Genomic DNA, 19615 nt, shown 5'->3' on the forward strand with positions numbered 1-19615 from the left:
GCCTGTAAAACCTCTGGGCGATTTTAAAATAAGCCCCTAAAATCTGAAGTTTTTCTGGAAATTCAACAGAAGTGTCAACGCTTCTACTAAATAATATATTTTTCAGCCTCTGTAGTATTTGAGATCTTATACAAATACTACAAAACGACGTATCCGCTTTCCAGGCTTCAATGGGTTAAGGTGCGTAAAATTCCACCACGTCTCCTCCACATTCAAATGACTTTAAGAGGAATGCATTGATACATCAGCCTCCACAGCCATGTAGTATAGCCATACCTGTAAATATTTAGATTGCATCCCAGTACACTGAACTGCCAACTTCAGCACATAACAGGCTGTGGGTTGTAGCTACTGCTGTAATGGGCCAATCACATGTTGCATTAAATGGAAGAACACCCACGGTGATTGACTGTGAGCAAAATATTATTTTACATATTCTTATTCTTCATTATCTGGGTACAACAAGGATCAAATGCAGATATTGTTTCCCTGGAGAAGTTTCAGTCGCCTTCTATTTGGTACTGGATTATTTTGGTCAATACCTTAGAATTATCCAGTACCAATACCCGACCCTAGTGGTTGGATCACAGCTGGACCAGTATAAATGACCATGAAGTCGCATTTTGATCCGATCACACAAACCACTTGGCGAGGTGGTCTGGGCAACATTTGACCCAACAGCTTTGGTCCTATAAACGCGTCCTGATAGGTCCCAGAGAAACACAGTTGGATGAATAATTACTAGGAATGGGTATTGGTACTCAATACGTTTCAGATATCGATCGAAAGAACCCAAGTAGTATTGAAACTGCGCCTGTCAAAGGATACCTGCAGTCAGTTATTTTTGTACCCACTCCCCAGATCAAGAAAAAACTGTTTCTATGGTTTTGCTCGCAGCCAATCACCGCAAGCGTTATTCGAGTAATGCGCCGTTTGATTGGTTAAAAATTGATTAGATCTTTATTTTATTTTTTTCTGATTTTCAAGTTGCCTATCAATTTAGGTATAAGTATGTCTTTGTAAGAGTATTGTGATAGAGTTTAAATGCTTTTGCAAGGGTGTGATTTTGATTTTATTTATATTATTATTATTATTATTATTATTATTATTATTATTATTATTATTATTATTTTAAACCATTTCTTTCTTTTTATGTTTTGATGAAAAGACTTGACATGTTTACAAGATGTAGAGCAACACGTATGTGCTGTTTTATTTTTCTTCAAATAAAAAGTTTAATAACAAAAAAAAATTGATTAGAAAAGTCTTTGGAATGGGAAGGAGTGGTGACATTTACACATTTAAGTTGAAAAATAGTATCGAATGTGGTATCGGTATCGTGTTAAGGGTACTGGTATCAACAAATTTTAAACAATACCCAGTCCTGATATTTTCCTGTGTTTTGGACACAGAAAATGCATTTTTGAAACTAAGTGTAAACAGGGTCTATGTTTCCTAACAGAGTCCTTTGTTGTTTTCAGGACCACTGGTTCTGGCGGGTGAGAGACAACTCAGTGATGCCCGGGTACCCCATGCTCATCAGTGTCTTCTGGAGGGGCCTGCCGCCAAAGATAGACGCCGTCTATGAGAACAGCGAGGGCAAGTTCGTCTTCTTCAAAGGTAAGCTCACGTGCTGCTGCTGCTGTTGTAAAGCTCTTTTCCATTAGAGGCCCGTCTGAAAGCTCTGATTCATCTTCATCCAGCAGTTTTGAAGCCCAGTCCAAATATTGTAACTGTATTATTCATCTGCAGGAATTCTACTAGATATGTTCTGCGTACATGGCTGTCACGTTGTCCTTTTGCATAAACTATATGCACATGTCTTTTTAGTATTCAGCATGTGTTTTATATATATGTGCCTGTATTTAGGAACGAACTGAGTGTTTTTATCTTTAATAACTGCTGTATGTTATCATGCTTGCTCAAAGAACTGCCTTGATCGTATCTGTGTGTGTGAGTTCAATGTAAATCTGTGGAAGATTAAAGCAGTGTTTTGCTCACTTGGTTGGAAAATCCACTATATTCCACCAGTTTTTACTTTTAAGTCTGGCGCTGGTACTAATATATCTTTTAGTTTGAACTGTAGCTAAACATAATTAGTATGCATACCTTATGGAAATCACTGTCACAAGGTGTGTGTGAGTGTGTGTGTGTGTGTGTGTGTGTGTTCTTGTACTTCCTACATAGTGAGGACCAGAACACGTTTTTAACCAACATTGTGAGGACATTTTTTCAAAGTGAGGACATTTCGACCGGTCCTCACTTCTTTAAAGGCTTTTTTTAGATTTCAGACTTTGTTTTAAGGGTTAAAGGTTACATGATAATCATAATTAACTGAAACTGTATTGTGTGGTTACAAAACTAACTAAAATTATAGTGAAAATGTCCTTCGTTTTCATCTTTGTCAGCTTTTTTCATACATAATGAAGATGGATCAGACAAAGGAAATAAAGGCAAAATTTACTGTGACCTCTTTTAATCTCCCACCCAACAAATACCCCATTACAAAAAAATAACACTAACACTAACACTAAAGCATTTAAAAAATATATATTAAACTAAAACTAGCAAACTCACTCTAAAAACTCATTCAATCTAACTGAATTCAAAAATTCACAACAAAATTAAAACTAAAACAATTGAAAAATCCAAAACTATTATAACCTCAGCAGTGAATTCACTGTTCTAATGAGGGTCCTCACAAAGATAGAAGTACAAGAATGTGTGTGTGTGTGTGTATGTTTGATTTTTTTACCTCCTGAAGAGATTAGTCCACATATTCAAATCCAAAAACTACTCTAGCCCCAAAACACAGAGATTCAAAGCTAATTATGTCTAAAGCCAAAAAAGCCACTTAAAAGAGACTGCAAACAAGCATCACAGTCCTGTAAACTGCTATTTGCACACACACACTCCAGACAGACAGACAGACAGCGGGTGTTGATGAAAGGAGATGTAGGTAAGCAATGAAAGTCTGCTGAGATAAAAACTACAAATCCTCATTGCAACCTGTTTCTATTTTCAACACCAAACAATTCCTGGAAATGAAAGCGTCTGGTCCCGTGTGCACCAGAAGCTCTGAGAGTTTGATTTGGGTGTTTTATCCTCCAGCCTGCTCTCTTTCTCTCTTCCCAGGCTCTGTAGCAACAGGCTTGCACACAGATTTAGACAATTTATACGAACAGAATGCTATTTTTCATTTGAACACGCACAGTTGATTTCCCAGAAGGCCTTATTCTGTCTGTCCCCATTTGGAATAAAACATTAGGAAGAAAGTCGGTCAGAAAACAAAATGCAGCACTCTAGGTCCTCGTCTAACGAGCCGTTCTCAATATCCTCGTCCTTGTCTGATGAATTTCTTAAAATAAATGTGCAGATTAAGGGTTGAGGGTTTAGTTTGCACTGAAGTCACGGCTGATGAACTTAGTGCTGTTCAGAATCACAGACTCCACTGGTAGACATTAGAAATACCGGTCAAAAGTTTTAGAACACCCCAATTTTTCCAGTTTTTTATTGAAATTCAAGCAGTTCAAGTCAAATGAACAGCTTGAAAGGGTCCAAAGGTAAGTGGTGAACTGCCAGAGGTAAATAAAAAAAGGTAAGCTTAACCAAAACTGGAAAATAATGTACATTTCAGAATTATACAAGTAGGCCTTTTTCAGGGAACAAGAAATGGGTTAACAACTTAACTCTATGGAGTCTTGGGCTATTTTGTCCATTTTTGAATTCTTTTCATGTCTTTGTAAGTCATTTTGTGTCTTTTTTTGGTCATTTTGTGTCTTTTGGTGTCTTTTTTTGGTCATTTTGTGTCTTTTTTTAGTCATTTTGTGTCTTTTTTTTTGGTCATTTTGTATCTTTTTTTGGTCATTTTGTGTCTTTTGGTGTCTTTTTTTGGTCATTTTGTGTCTTTTTTTAGTCATTTTGTGTCTTTTGGTGTCTTTTTTTGGTCATTTTGTGTCTTTTTTTAGTCATTTTGTGTCTTTTGGTGTCTTTTTTTGGTCATTTTGTGTCTTTTTTTAGTCATTTTGTGTCTTTTTGGTGTCTTTTTTTGGTCATTTTGTGTCTTTTTTTAGTCATTTTGTGTCTTTTTTTAGTCCTTTAGTCCAACATAAAATGTGATTTTGAATCTTTTTTTTACTTTCAAAACACTATCATGCTCAATAAAGAATTTTAAATGTTACAAATGTGCATTAATTTCAGAGTACACTGAAATATTAAACTGCATCATTTTCAATTAAATTCTGGAAAAGTTGGTGTGTTCTAAAACTTTTGACCAGTAGTGTAGATCCAGCATGTGTCCATTCCTACAGAGCAGCTTTGTGCCAGTTTGAAGTCAGCGTTTCTTTCTTTTCTTCAGAGACATTGGATCTGCAAGAGAAGAATGTGTCAGCTTATCATGTGAAAACAAGATAATCAAGCCTATTGTCAACTTCACCAATCAGACTGAATGTGTTGATGTTAATGATTGCATGCAGACAGGTTTTAAAGAATTACACATTAAAGCTGCATATTTAAAAATACACAAGTGACTAATTGATTAGTCTGAATAACAAGGTTGCATTATGAATTTAAATTAAATTAATCAAATCAAATGTTGGCTGTGTCAGGCTTACATAAAGGCACCCTACATATGCAGCACAATCTATATGTCAATATGCATTTTCTTCCCAGGAGGCAGGATCCAATCAGAGTTTGATTGGTGCTTTTTGTTTCAGACAGAGCTGGTTGCTTGATTTACCCCATGCAGACTGTCTGAGAGAGTGATTTTAGATTAAAGGTAGACACAGGCCAATATGTCTGCCAATAGAAGCTTCTCATATATCAGTATGGACGTGAACATTGTGAAGTAGAACTTTCAGTACATACACTACAGTTCAAAAGTTTTAGAACACACCAACTTTTCCAGAATTTAATTGAAAATGATGCAGTTTAATGTCTCAGTGTACTATGAAATTAATGCACATTTGCAACATTTAAAATTCTTTATTGAGCATGATAGTGTTTTGAAAGTAAAAAAAGATTCAAAAATCACATTTTATGTTGGACTAAAGGACTAAAAAAAGACACAAAATGACAAAAAAAAGACACCAAAAGACACAAAATGACTTAAAAAAGACACAAAATGACCAAAAAAGACACAAAATGACTTACAAAGACATGAAAAGAATTCAAAAATGGACAAAATAGCCCAAGACTCCATAGAGTTAAGTTGTTAACCCATTTCTTGTTCCCTGAAAAAGGCCTACTTGTATAATTCTGAAATGTACATTATTTTTCAGTTTTGGTTAAGCTTACCTTTTTTTATTTACCTCTGGCAGTTCACCACTTACCTTTGGACCCTTTCAAGCTGTTCATTTGACTTTTGACCGGTAGTGTAGATGCCAAATAAAGTTGTATATAATGGTGTTGTATAGTTATCAACTTATCATAATGTCCATGTTTACCCTTTGGTTGTTTGGTGATTAATGAGAGCTATTTTAAGCCTCTTTCCTATTGAATAGACCTTTTTACTGATTGGCCATTGTAAGTGAAAACATTTTTGCAACAATATTTTGTTTAGAGCAGACTTCAGGCCAAAGTTACTGAGATGAACCTTCCAGCTGTGTTGTGCAAACCAAACATCGACACAACTTCAGTATCAGACGAACTCCTTTCATCATTTCATATTGACATATTTTAGCTGGTGCAACATGCTGCTGGTATTTCACCTTTTACAGCTTCAGGTGCTGTTTTGTAACCAATGGTCCAGGTCCAAGCAAATAACCTTCTACTTGTCATTGGAAATTAGTTATCACTTTAGTTATCTACACGTTTCATAGCGGCAGTTAGCTACAGTTAGCTCTGTAGCAGTACAGTGTGTATGTGCTAACAGGCTAACAGTTAGCTCTGTAGCAGTACAGTGTGTATGTGCTAACAGGCTAACAGTTAGCTATGTAGCAGTACAGTGTGTATGTGCTAACAGGCTAACAGTTAGCTCTGTAGCAGTACAGTGTGTATGTGCTAACAGGCTAACAGTTAGCTATGTAGCAGTACAGTGTGTATGTGCTAACAGGCTAACAGTTAGCTATGTAGCAGTACAGTGTGTATGTGCTGCTGCTGCAGGAGGTGTTCACTTAGCGATCTCTGTTTGTTTACAACAAGCACCAGAATGAGCGGTGTCAGTGGGGTGAAAAGACGAGTGAAAACCTCTAACCTGTTAATGAAGGCCCTTTTGGTGATTTCGAGATGATATTTCATTTTTCTGTCTCCAAAAATGATTTATTGCCTCCTGTGAAATTTCTCCGACTGTCACAGCCGCCATAGCGCCCGTCACCGAATGTTTACAGTTTGTCCGAGTGAGTGGAGGGGGCGGGGCTTAATATGTGTAATATTTCAATGCACACGTGTGATTAATTTAGCTGTACAGCATTTGTTTGTGTGTGGCCTGTGTCTCTTTAGAGCAGATCTCCATCCTATAGAACAAACTTCATACTGATGCTGGAGCATCTTACATCTTACAGCTCTGAAGATGAACCCAGACTTTTAACCAATTTCATAAAAAAAAAGAAAAAGAAAGGAGAATCCCATTTAATGTAGGATAGAGAGAGAGGTTATAGGCTTTTTTGTGAATCAAGTTGAAGCCATTCTTTGCGGGGATGGGAGCCTCCATTAATCTCAGGGTGCGGTGTGTTTGTGCGTCAGAGCCAGAGGAAGTGTGACCCAGAATGAGTGGAGCGCTGTAAGAGAAAGAGGTGAAATGACAGGAATTTCCTTTCCAAAAAGAGGCCACAACAGGTCCCTCCCTCCCACTTACATTCAGACATTTCTCCTTTCCATCTATAAATCTCCCTCCCTCACCTCAGCCATGCTAGAAACACTCCTCAAAGGCTAAATGTCAGCTGTGTTACCTTCATGAAGCCAGAGAATAAGTGCTGGGATCACTTCTGATTCTTTTTCACTCCCATTTCCTGTATTTGTCAAAAAAAAAAAGGTTGTCTTAAAGCTGACCTTGCAAAAGTCTGCTATGTTTATCTATCATATAATTATATTAAATAAAAATGTTATATTAAAACCTGATTAGTTTAAAAAGTTGGATACAAAAATACAAACACGCCTTCCTTAAAAAGCCGTTTCACACTGAGCACAGATTGTCATCTGAATAAATTTCACAGAATTAATCAAAACAGATTTTTATGGATATATGATATTCACAGTCTTTGTGGCGGATTTTGTTCCCCTGCATGGAGTATTGAATGTTGACAGCTTTTGGCCTCATTTCAATTAATCAAATAAACTGGCTAAAGGGGTATGTGATTCAGAAAAGGCCAAAATATTTCCTGTTTTCCCTTCCTTCGTCATCCCACCTCTTTTTTTTTTTCTCACTTCCTGGTGGAACAGCCTCCACCTCTACCAGGGAGAAGAAAAGCACTTCCTGGGGTCACATCGTGTCAAAAACGTGCTGTTCAACCTAACTGCTCCAGAGGAATGAGGGTCTAAAGCAGACCTGGGCATTGGGCGGCCCGCGGGCCACATCCGGCCCGTTGGCTGTCCTTGTCGGCCCGCGTGAGGTTACCCAGAAATTAGAAATCAATATAACCGCAGTGCTTTTATTTTGAAAAAAATAGCAAACATTATCATTAGCACTAGAGCTAACAAGCACTTTTACTATAGTTAAGACAACAAATATAGCCACTAATATATATGACAGAATAAAATAAACTCTAACAAACCTTGTGTCCTGTCAGTCAGCCACTATAGAAGCCTTTTGATACTTTATATCAACTTTATATGAATTACGACGCACTCGTTATTATTTACCGTTCGTTTTTTCATTTAACCGTTCTACCGGTTATTTCCTGTCACTACCTTTCAAAATTAAAGCACCCGTTTTACACTGGACGACACCTTTTCAAAATAAAAGCATCACAACATTGTAAAACACCTGGAAAATGTACAAACATGAAAAAACAAGCTATATAATACAAAAACACCAATAGGAACCTTGCTAAAGGTCATTTACAGTTGTGTTTAAAATAAATGTTAAAGTGATATAGTGATTGGAGTATTTACTACTTTTTACTGCTATACTTGATTTACTCCACATTAACAGTCTCATCATAACATGTGTTCCTATCAGTAGCAGCTCAAAACTAGATAATTTACTGTATTTTATAAAGCGATTACATTAATATTGAGCAGAATTTTTGGTCCGGCCCCTGCAACCTTCGTGGTATTGGTCATGTGGCCCCTTTGGAAAATTAATTGCCCACCCCTGGTTTAAAGAGAAAGAAGAAAACTGATGAGGAGAAAAAAATCTCAAAATGTAGCATTGTCCAAAAAAAATAGGACACATTGCATGTATTTTTAATTCGTATTACAGTCCTCCCAAAAATACCCCAAAGTTCAGGTATTTGTTTGGCTCCTCTGGGCTCGGAAACTTTTAAAAAAACGATACTTAAATGTTTTAATGTGACTCTTTGGCCGCCGATTCTCCCACAAGGGTTGCTGCTGTTTCTTTTTATCTGAGCCGAGCAGTGACCGACTCAGTTTGCCAGCTCTGAAAAGTTCCCAGAGTACCTCTAAGCAAGGGCAAGGAGAACTTGTCACCATGTCTGTGTCCTATTTTAAATTAGGGAAACATCAACATCAAAAACAGTAATAGAAGGCAACAGGTTATTGCCTGCTGTTTGTTACAAGGCTTGTATCTGTCCTTGTAAATCTGCCCTCCTCGTGTTTCTGCTCCTGGAGGGTAACCCCAGCTGCTGCTCGTCCTTCTTCTTCTCATTTATTTTTCTCTCTCTTTCTTGATGTGCAGGGAAACAGTTCTGGGTGTTTAAGGACACAGTGTTGCAGTCCGGATACCCCAAGGACATCTCCCAGTTCGGCCACGGCATGCCGGCCCAGAGCATCGAGACGGCCGTGTGGTGGGAGGACGTGGCCAAGACCTACTTCTTTAGAGGGGACAGGTGGGAAGAACACTCTTCTACTTGTGGGGAAAAGGGGTAAATAAGCTTAACATGGTATTTTCAAAAAGGTCCTTTGACCTCTGACCTTAGGATAACTGGATGAAAATGGGTTCTATGTGTACAAGTCAACCATTTATAGATGTATTTACACTACCAGTCAAAAGTTTTAGAACACACCAACTTTTTTCAGAATTTAATTGAAAATTATGCCGTTTAATGTCTCAGTGTACTCTGAAATTAATGCACATTTGCAACATTTAAAATTCTTTATTGAGCATGATAGTGTTTTGAAAGTAAAAAAACACATTTTCTGTTGGACTAAAGGACTAAAAAAAGACACAAAATGACCAAAAAAGACACCAAAAGACACAAAATGACTAAAAAAAGACACCAAAAGACACAAAATGACCAAAAAAAGACACCAAAAGACACAAAATGACTAAAAAAAGACACCAAAAGACACAAAATGACCAAAAAAAGACACCAAAAGACACAAAATGACAAAAAAAAAGACACCAAAAGACACAAAATGACTAAAAAAAGACACAAAATGACTTATAAAGACATGAAAAGAATTCAAAAATGGACAAAATATCCCAAGACTCCATAGAGTTAAGTTGTTAACCCATTTCTTGTTCCCTGAAAAAGGCCTACTTGTATAATTCTGAAATGTACATTATTTTTCAGTTTTGGTTAAGCTTACCTTTTTTTATTTACCTCTGGCAGTTCACCTCTTACCTTTGGACCCTTTCAAGCTGTTCATTTGACTTGAACTGCTTGAATTTCAATAAAAAACTGGAAAAATTGGGGTGTTCTAAAACTTTTGACCGGTAGTGTATATATGTTTATGCTAGTCCCATGATTTGGGGCAGAAACCACCTGAAAACTGCTATTCATTCTCATACAGTACAAATGTGTTATTTTGGATATTTCTGCATGCTGGAGGTCCCTGAACAGACTTGGAATGCATAAATTGGGTATGACTCATACCTGCAAGAAACAGATTAAAAAAGAACGCCGTGACATATGGTTATTACGATATTTAAAATGCCATCTGTCTAGCTACTCCCACATTCATACAGAAGTACAGTTTCTGCTTCTTCGTCTGCTGATTCTCATCATTTTATTCCTCTTTAGGTACTGGCGTTACAATGAGGAGATGAGGACCATGGACCCCGGCTATCCCAAGCCCGTCACAGTGTGGAGAGGTGTGCCTGATTCGCCACAGGGGGCCTTCGTGGACAAAGCCAATGGTACGAGTTGTCCTGCCCGATACTCTGATTTGGCAATAACAGCACGCTTCATATGCCAGGCAGCATTGATTTCAGCTGGTCACTGGCACATGCTGCGGGGAGGTAAACCAGGGTAGCATTGATTGAAATTTGCCCCAGTTATTATAGTGAGTCTTAGTCGGTGGCACGCATCCATACATGCCGTATCAGGGGAAATGGAAACTGATAGTGTCTGTGTGCAGCAAATGAAAGATGAAAAGAGGTCAGTTTAGAATTGTTTCACAAGCAGAATGTTCCATAATCAGTCCATCCTGCTCAGTGGGCCATAAGACCCAGTTGGAGCAGGATTGTGGAAAGCAAAAAAGGACAAGACCACCACTGGGCGCTCATTCCGGTTTGAGCCAGTTGGCCCTCGCCAAGGGTGGGGGAGGCGGGATCTATACCTCTCAGAGAGCTCACCCATTGGCCAGTCTGATGGTCTGAAGAGGGGACCAGCTTCTCCCATTGGATGCATCCTGCCAGGTGGGTCCTGGCAGCGCCCGGGTTGGAAAAAGCAGGACAGGTGGTGCTGAACGCTCCGGCCATCTGTCCCGAGGATCTGCTGCCAGATCGGTAGCGGAGCGTCTGGCGGGGAGGCCAGGTGGAGCGGGCATCAATCTGAGCATGAAGGGTGGAGCGATGGCTGCATCATGTTTCTCCGCTGGTTTATGTGGCGGCTGCCTTTATTTGGCGGCTAGCTGTTTGCAGACAGTGTGTCAAGTGGCACGCTCATAACGTTGACCCAGATAACAAGCGTGATAGAGTCTGATGATGCTGATGATGATGATGATGATGATGATGATAGTGTGTGTGAGGCAACAGGTTTCAGAGGAGGAGGGGCCCCGGGGCCCCGTTGACCTGGCTCTAACCCACACTAGCTCAGGCTGCCTCACCTCTTTTAATGATCATGCTCATCACAGTATACCATGGGTCTCAAACTTGCGGCCCACGGCCCAATTGCGGCCCTCGTGACGATATTTTGTGGCCCCCACCTTGATATGAAAGTTTAATGTGAGTTTTATATGAATGGCACTTTACCGTGTTGTGTGTGAAAGGTCCCTTTAATTACATTTTTTTTGTGGTAATTTTGTGTCTTTTTTTGGTAATTCCGTGTCTTTTTTTGTAATTTTGTGTCTTTTTTTTTTTGGTAATTTTGTGTCTTTTTGGGGGTAATTTTGTTTCTTTTTTAAATAAGTTTGTATGTTTATTGGGTCATTTTGTGTCTTTTAAAAAAATAATTTTGTGTCTTTTTAAAAAAAGTAATTTTGTGTCTCTTAAAAAAATTAATTTTGTGTCTTTAAAAAAAATAATTTTGTGTCTTTTTGGCCATTTTGTGTCTTTTTAAAGTAATTTAGTGTTTTTTTCTGTCATTTTGTGTCTTTTTTGGTAATTTTGTCTCTTTTTGGGGTAATTTTATTCCTTTTTTAAATAAGTTTGTATGTTTATTGGGTCATTTTGTGTCTTTTAAAAAAATAATTTTGTATCTTTTTAAAAAAAATAATTTTGTGTCTTTAAAAAAAATAATTTTGTGTCTTTAAAAAAAATAATTTTGTGTCTTTTTGCCCATTTTGTGTCTTTTTAAAGTAATTTAGTGTTTTTTTCTGTCATTTTGTGTCTTTTTTGGTAATTTTGTCTTTTTTTTGGGGTAATTTTTTGTCTTTGTTATTTATTTATTTATAGTCATTTTGTGTCTTTTTTTGGTCACTTTGATACTGACTCCAGCGGCCCCCAGCTAATTTGAGTTTGAGACCCCTGCAGTACACTGTAAAAAATGTTTGTAGAAATAACAGTAAAACACTGTCAAATACATCAGAAATAGGGCGTAAAATGAAAAATTGTATATCACCGTATTAGACACTTTTAATTACCGTAAATCAAAGAATAGCACAAAACTTTTACTTTTACTGTCATAAACTGGAAGAAACACACAGTTTTGTGTGTAAAAATATAACATTTTCATGCAAAATTTATGGAGAAATACCATGATGTGCGAATGAATGACACTAAAAAATAACAGGATTATTCAGTCTAAATGACAGTTTTTGCTGATATTTACGTTTAAATTTAGAACTGAAAACCCACTCACTGTAATTTTTACGGTAAAGTTCTGGTAACCACAGCTGCCGGTATATTTCCGTAAATTAAACAGATTATTTTTTACAGTGTACTGCATGTGTGAGCTCAGGATCACCATCTATCTGTTGCTTCATCTGGATGTCTCAGAATAACTTCTTTTTCACTTCATTTGTGTTAAATGTAGGAGAAAAGTGTGGCAGAAGCTGCTGCCAGATTGAAAAGAAGAAAAAAATCCCAAGAGTGGTTATATTTCTTCAGCTAATCACAATACTCAGAATACTGAGCTGAACTCTAAATGAGAGTTTGGAGGGTGTTGTGTGTAGATTGGCTACACAGCCACATGTTGCTCCGACTGGACCTGGTCTGGTTTGAAGGACCAAGCTGAGACTCTCCATGAAAGGAAGAACTGTTTCTTTTTAGAGAGTCAAATTAAATTAGAGAAATAATTTGACATTTTGTGGAAATATGCTTATTGGCTTTCAATGAGAAGATTGATAACACTCTTACTCTGTGTGTGCTAAGCAGTGGTGGAAGAAGTAGACAGATAAAAGTACTAATATCACACTGAACATACTCCGCTACAAGGAAAAGTCCTGCAATCAAACCATGGGTGTGACAGAGAGTGTTACTAAGCTTTTTAATCACATTTTAGACTTGATGTCTATGCTATTTAACACCAAAAAATACATTTTGCTAAACATTTTGGCTGATTTTTGTGAATTTCTTTGTTTTGTTGCCCTTGGGAATGTTGTCATTTTCACTCCCCCAAAAAAGCCTCTTAGCTGGGAAGCAATTTCTAGGGTGTAATATCTTGAGAAGAATGCCTCGAGGCATGAAGGTTGGTAGGGCAACAGACTAAATGATGTCCAACAGATCCAGCTGATAGAAAGGGACCAGCAAATGTTGTATTTTTCATTACTTGCCCTTAAAAGTGGAAGAGAAGTGCAAATTGGGTGTTGTGGGGCTAGGGTATTTCAGGATTTCCCACTAAAAATACAGTATTTGATTGACGTTATACATAATTAAAATCTAAAATATAAACAAAAACCTCTATCTGATTTGACACGGAATGACCCGATAGCTATCTCGCCATCAGACTGGGAATTTTATAGCATTTCTTCAACTATTTTCCCTGAGAAGAGTGTGCATAAATAATAAATCAAGAGAAACTGTTTTAAAGGGCCCAGCGAGGAAGAGGTGAGCATTTACTGCAACAAACATTTCAGGAAGAGCGAAGTTTAGACACTTTCAGAGAACATTTTCACAATAAGGAACAGGAAAAGCTGTCAAATTAAGACTCATATTGTCATTTCACCACTTTTTTTTCCTTTTGTTGTAACTTGATATTGTTACATTGCAAGTTATTCATTGTCAAATGCTGCAATGTGTTTTAAAACATATTTTTAGCTGCATTGCTCTGCACACAAACACAGAGAAGGTGTTTTTTCTCCAGTCGAAGCATTAACAATGAGCTCTGACTGGATGTGTGTGACATTGGGACAATGGCCCCACTTCCCTTCACTCTTGTGGTTTGAAAGCACCTCAGCAGCTTCTCAGGCTCTGCCTGACATTTGTTGTGCTGTTGTGTGATATTAGCTGTGGGGTTTTTGGCTCCTGGTTGGATGTGTTTCCTCTTTTATGACCAGATATAATTAGTCCTTCGGGACAGTCGGAGACATCTCGGCTCAACAGTAGAGCTCAAAAGGAAACAATGGCTCACACACTGGCAGGTTACTCTCACTTCTATTTCACTTCAATCAACTTTTTTTTCTGATGATAGTAAAAGCACAATGTGTTCAATATTTTAATTAGAAAGAAAATTAACTGAAAGTGAGCTGAGCTTTAACTTGCTCGGTAGACACGCTGCTTTCCACTGCAGTTTACCAAAACACTAAGATCACTGGTGAAATGTAATATTAAGCACAATCACTCAAGGTACTAATACTTTATACTAAATTCATTTCACAGGAAATACTGATACTTTGGGTACTAGTTACTTTACACATTAAGATTTAACATACAAATCACATGGTCATCTTATAAAAACAAACCTGATTCCAAAATGTTGGGACGATGTCTGACGTGTTAATAAACGTGATCATTTGCTAATCCTTCGTGACATAATTTAAATTGAAAACTGTACAAAGATAGTACATGTTAAAACACTGTTGGCGTAAGGCTAACAATTAAAGTTGTTTTAATCACAAAAAGCTACTTACTCTCTGTCGCTAAACACATTCAGCTTTCAAAATAAGAGCATGGTGTGTTAACAGAATCCACCACAGAACTTACAAGAAGACTGTCAAAATAAGATGCCTTAAATAAAACATACAAGAACCTTTATTCTCCTTTACAAAATGTCATTAAAATATATACATACTCAAGAGTCAAGAGTACAGTTTTTTGTATTTGGCATTTTGACTATTGAGATTTGCACTTCACACTACATTTTAGATTTGTATTTATTTATACAGACTAAAAAAAAAATCACATTTTCTATATCTCTTTAAGTATTTCGTAATATCCTGAAGAAAATTGTTATCGCAAAAATAGCCTGAAATATCCTGATATTCTTTTAGGGTTATATCGCCCAGCCCTAGTGGGCGGGACTTAGAGTGGAGGAGAGGAGGAGAGTAAAGGAATCTGAGATGTACTCCAGATGATAATCCCATGTTTCTGTTCCTCTCCTTGTCTCCTTTCCTCAGGTTACACCTACTTCTACAAGGGGAAGGAGTACTGGAAGTTCAACAACCAGTTGCTGCGTGTGGAGCCCGGCTACCCGCGCTCCATCCTCAAGGACTTCATGGGCTGCGACCTGACGCCCATCGACCCCGCCCGGCCGCCGGGCGACGACGGCAACTCCGACGTGGTGATCGAGCTGGACAACGAGGCCAACACGGTGAAGGCCATCGCCATCGTCATCCCCTGCGTGCTGGCGCTGTGCCTGCTGGTGCTGGTCTACACCGTGGTGCAGTTCAAGAGGAAGGGCACGCCGCGCCACATACTGTACTGCAAACGCTCCATGCAGGAATGGGTCTGAACTATGGGACAGAGAGGAGGAGGGGGGGCCAGTGAGGACAGTTGAAACAGGAGGACGCCCCCCCTCCTCTACAGAGCAGGTAGTGGACTCTGGACACATAGCCACGCCTCCTCTAACGGGTCACCTGACACCTTCGCTCAGACCCGATGAAACAACCAGACGGCCCGTTGGCGGCCCTGAAGGACTTGAAGTTGACTCCGCTTCCCCCCAGCCTTTTTAACAAACAGGGGAGCAGAGGGACAGTTTATGGGGACGCTTCTTTGCCTGATATGACATTCAGTCCCGGTAAAAAACAAAGAGGGTCACTCTGGCATCACTTTGTATCTCAGAAACTTGACTTCCTGTCCCATTCCTGTTTGATTTCTTTGCCTGACTGCTTTTAATCAGAAGGACAGAGGACTTTTCGGGGGACACCCTCTTCCCACAGGGCGCCGCATCGTCATCGGTCATATCAGGTTGTTTGATGAAACAACAGTTTTCTATTTTCTGACCCTGGTGCCCCCCACCACCTCATACTGCGCTCAGAAGATAAACAGTCTCAGATAAACACCAGTTAATCACATTTCCAATCCTCAATCCTTTTTCTTTTTCTTTTAAATTTCCAATATTTTTTAAATTCTTTTGAGAAAAGGAGGTCCTCACTGTTCCCTTTAACACGCTCCTGAGGAAGAGACCAAATGAAACCAAATAAAATCAATTTCTCTCCAAAGAGGATTACATTTTTTCTTTTTTCTTTTTTCTCATTTCAGTTCATCCTTCCTTCCCTTCTCTGGATCCTTTGCAGCGATTAAGAGTCGGGGAGCTCTGACTGTTGTGGCAGTCTGTTTGAGACACAGGGGCCAAATTATTCTGCAATATTTTAACTCGCCTTAATTATAGATCATACTACTTGTGCTTGGTTTTGCTGTTCTTGGGGTTTTTTCTTTTTTTTAATTTGTATACCGCTTTTGTTTTTGTTTGTCTGTTTGTAAAAGGAGCTAATTGAGAGCTTCTTGTGATTGCTATTTTATGGTTTTTATTACATTACCCAGAATTCTCAGCACTGGCTTGCTGAGCCATTCTGGACAGAATATACAGTAGGGTCAGCCTGTATTGAGAGTTATGTATTGTATCGTTAAAAGATGTCAGAAGGTTCTGGAGTAAAGCCACTATTTTTGTGTGTTAAGATATTTGTTACTGTTATCATTTCCATACAACAGAAATCAGGCTAATTATGAGCTTGAGTGCTTGTTAATGGATTTGCTGATGTTATTTTTTGTCCTTGGCCCATATTCCCCTCAGTTTAAAGAAGTGTGCATCCAAAATGGTCATTCTGTATGGTTCATTGTGAATGGACAGACCATTTTTTTTAAAGAATCCTGTTGACTGCCTTGTTTGAGAGAGCTCACAGTTCCCACAATGCTCTTGTCTCCTGACTGAGGACCCACAAAGTGAGACACCAAGTCAAGATCAGTGCCTGTGTCAACGTGCATGCAAGAATTTACTGTACATCCAACTGGTTCTGCTCAACGTGGCTTTGGAACCCCTCAATAGCTGAGGAGGAAGTTTTCTCTTGAAAATACTGTTTGCATTTATTTTTGTATATTTTAAGTGTACCCCAACCCCCCTCCCTTACCTCCAGGTACAGTTAAATCGAAGAAAAAAAACCTTTAAAAGATTCAAGTGGTACATTTGGGAAATCTTTGGGAGATTTGATGGGTATTTGGCAAAAAAAAAAAAAGTGGCTTCAACAAAAAAACAATGGTTAGCAAACATGTAGTGTCCTCGCTGTCGTGGCGAGAAGTCTTTGAATGTGTGTCTGTTTTCATGATCACATACTGGTTTTTCTTTCTTTCCTGTTTTCTGGTCAAAACAAATTGGACATCTCACAATGACTTCTTTGTGTAAGACTTTGGGACATTGGGGAAATGTGTCCTGACAGAATGAATAAATTGATCAATATATGATTAAGAGCTGCCTTCAAACTCTCTTCTCATCTTTTAACTGGTTTGTAGAGTATATGTGTGGAGTCTGTGCTGTCTTTCTCTGTTTTTCTGTAGGCACCCTACACCCTTCTGCAGTGGTGTGTTCTGACACTATAAAAGAAGAGGGAACTAAACACTTGTGTACCAACCAGGTGATCGAAGAACGTATCCTCGTACAATTCGTATGATAACTTGTGAAAATGTATGCACTTTTAGGCTACGTTTACACGAGGACGGTCTGAACAGAAGACGCAAAAGTGGCGTCGCGTCTTCACTTTTTATCCTCGTTTAGACGAGCGTTTTCAGGAGGAAATCTGCTGCATACGGTGACGCAAAAGTGTGTGAAATGTGATTGTATGCAGCCAGGCGGCATCACTTAAAGCCATAAGAGCATCTTTGGGCATGCAGAAGTTTTCACGCCACACATTTTCATCAGCTACTCCTTCCACAAAGTTCTCCTCCATCACTAGATCTCCCAGGTCTCGTTCACAGCCGTCTGGCTCCTCCCACCAATTGCTGCATCCAGAATGTGATGGAGGTAATTCCAGATCCTTCTCTGTTCACTAATACTATCTGTACATATCCTGGACATTTGGTGGAAAGACTCCTGTAAGTTTATTAGAGCTGCCAGAGCAGCTTGAAGGTCCGCGGGCCGCCCAATGTCCAGGTCTAATATAGATTATACTAGGACCAACTATATCTACATTGCAATACAAGTACAAGATTCTTTAAACTACCACATTATCTTTCATGCTAAAGTCTCCTGATGTAATTTAGAACCATAAATACACATCTTGTACTGCACCTTAGCTTGTTGAATGAGCCACCAAACAACCACTCACCGGAGAAAACTGCACTGCTAACATTAATTTACGAGCTAAAAAGCTATTAGCTTTTGCATTGCTGCACATTTAACAGAATGTTAATGTACCTGTGTATTTCACTGAGGTCTGGTTAGATGATTACCTTTCTCTTTACTCTTCAGCTCACTTACAACGGAGCATGAAGGCGACAGAGCCATATATGGTGTTTCCTGTGTCAGTCCCTGCTGGGCTCAGCCTGCCAGCTGCTGTCAATCAAACCCAGACACCAACACCCCCCTTGAGCTTTTAATAACAAAAAATATTTGAACAACACATTTAAAAAACATTATTTTTTGACTGTAAAAAGGATTCCAGTTGGACTGTAAGCAGCTTTAAACTTGGCTGGAAGCAGTGCAGAGCTACAGTGTGCAAGGATATCGGCTAAAACTACAGTGAACTCTGAACTCCAGAGATAAACTCAGCCAGCAGTAGGAAAAGAAAAAAATAATAGCATTTCATTCAGAGAAAAACTATAAATGTGTTGATGTGGGCCTGAGAGCTCAGCAGTGCTATTGTTGCTGCTGTATTTTTGGGTGGCATGATAAAAATCAGTGCTTTAGATGTACGGTCCCAGCGGTGCAGCGCTGCCATTTATTGTGGATTGAATGTGAAACAGGAGCCATCCACGGCCCACTAGTGTTTATTCTAGCTTCGCTGGGACACATTTGACATACAGTTACTTAGAACAAAGAAGGTGAGGTCAGTGAGTCTTTGTGTGTGTGTGTGTGTGTGTGTGTGTGTGTGTGTGTGTGTGTGTGATGACATTACACTCTTATAGTCAGGCGGCTTAGCCAAATAAAGGGGACACGTTGGACAAAAGCACCAAATTTTTTCCACATGCTCTCTATCACCATAGGTTTAAATTTTTGGTAGGAGCCACTTCATCAAGATTGTGGATCGGAGATGGCAGCCATATAAAGTCTATGAGAAACTCTATATCTTCCAAGCCAATTAGAAGGTCAATCTTAGTGTGAAAATATACATTTTCTGTGTCAAGGAATCATTTAAAGCTATTGAGAATATCACTAGATGATTATTTGATCAAATAGATATGTTCATTTTCACCCAGACTGGTAGGTCTTCAAGTGCTGCAGCAGGGAATCCTGAGCTGAAAATGAATCTATGTTCACGGGAGAGAGCAGATTAGCTGCAATGTACACTGCTCAAAAAAAAATCAAGGGAACGCTTTAATCTCATGTCAGACCTCTAGTGATATTCTCAATAGCTTTAAATGATTCTTTGACCCAGAAAATGCATATTTTGACACCAAGAGTGACCTTTTAAGTGGATTGGAAGATATATTGGTTCTCATAGACTTTATATGGGTGCCATCTCCGATCCACAATCTTGATGAAATGGCTCCTACCAAAAATTTAAACTTATGGTGATAGAGCGCATGTGGAAAAATTTTGGTGCTTTTGTCCGGCGTGTCCCCTTTCTTCTTAAATCTGGTCCT

At 38.8% G+C, this 19615-nt stretch overlaps 1 protein-coding gene across 2 annotated transcripts in view; it reads left to right on the plus strand.

Annotated features, from left to right (window-relative positions):
* The window catches only part of LOC131962468 (matrix metalloproteinase-16-like), a 111292-nt gene extending 94004 nt beyond the window's left edge, over nt 1-17288 (plus strand). For both annotated transcript variants that reach the window (XM_059327475.1, XM_059327476.1), the window contains 4 exons: nt 1482-1620; nt 8795-8945; nt 10083-10198; nt 14998-17288. In XM_059327475.1, coding sequence (XP_059183458.1) covers nt 1482-1620; nt 8795-8945; nt 10083-10198; nt 14998-15332 — 741 coding nt within the window. In that variant the 3' untranslated portion in view covers nt 15333-17288. The remainder of the gene's footprint in view (nt 1-1481; nt 1621-8794; nt 8946-10082; nt 10199-14997) is intronic.
* The last annotated feature ends 2327 nt before the right edge of the window (nt 17289-19615 follow it).

Source organism: Centropristis striata, chromosome 23 (genome assembly GCF_030273125.1).
Source record: "Centropristis striata isolate RG_2023a ecotype Rhode Island chromosome 23, C.striata_1.0, whole genome shotgun sequence".
Taxonomy (NCBI): domain Eukaryota; kingdom Metazoa; phylum Chordata; class Actinopteri; order Perciformes; family Serranidae; genus Centropristis; species Centropristis striata.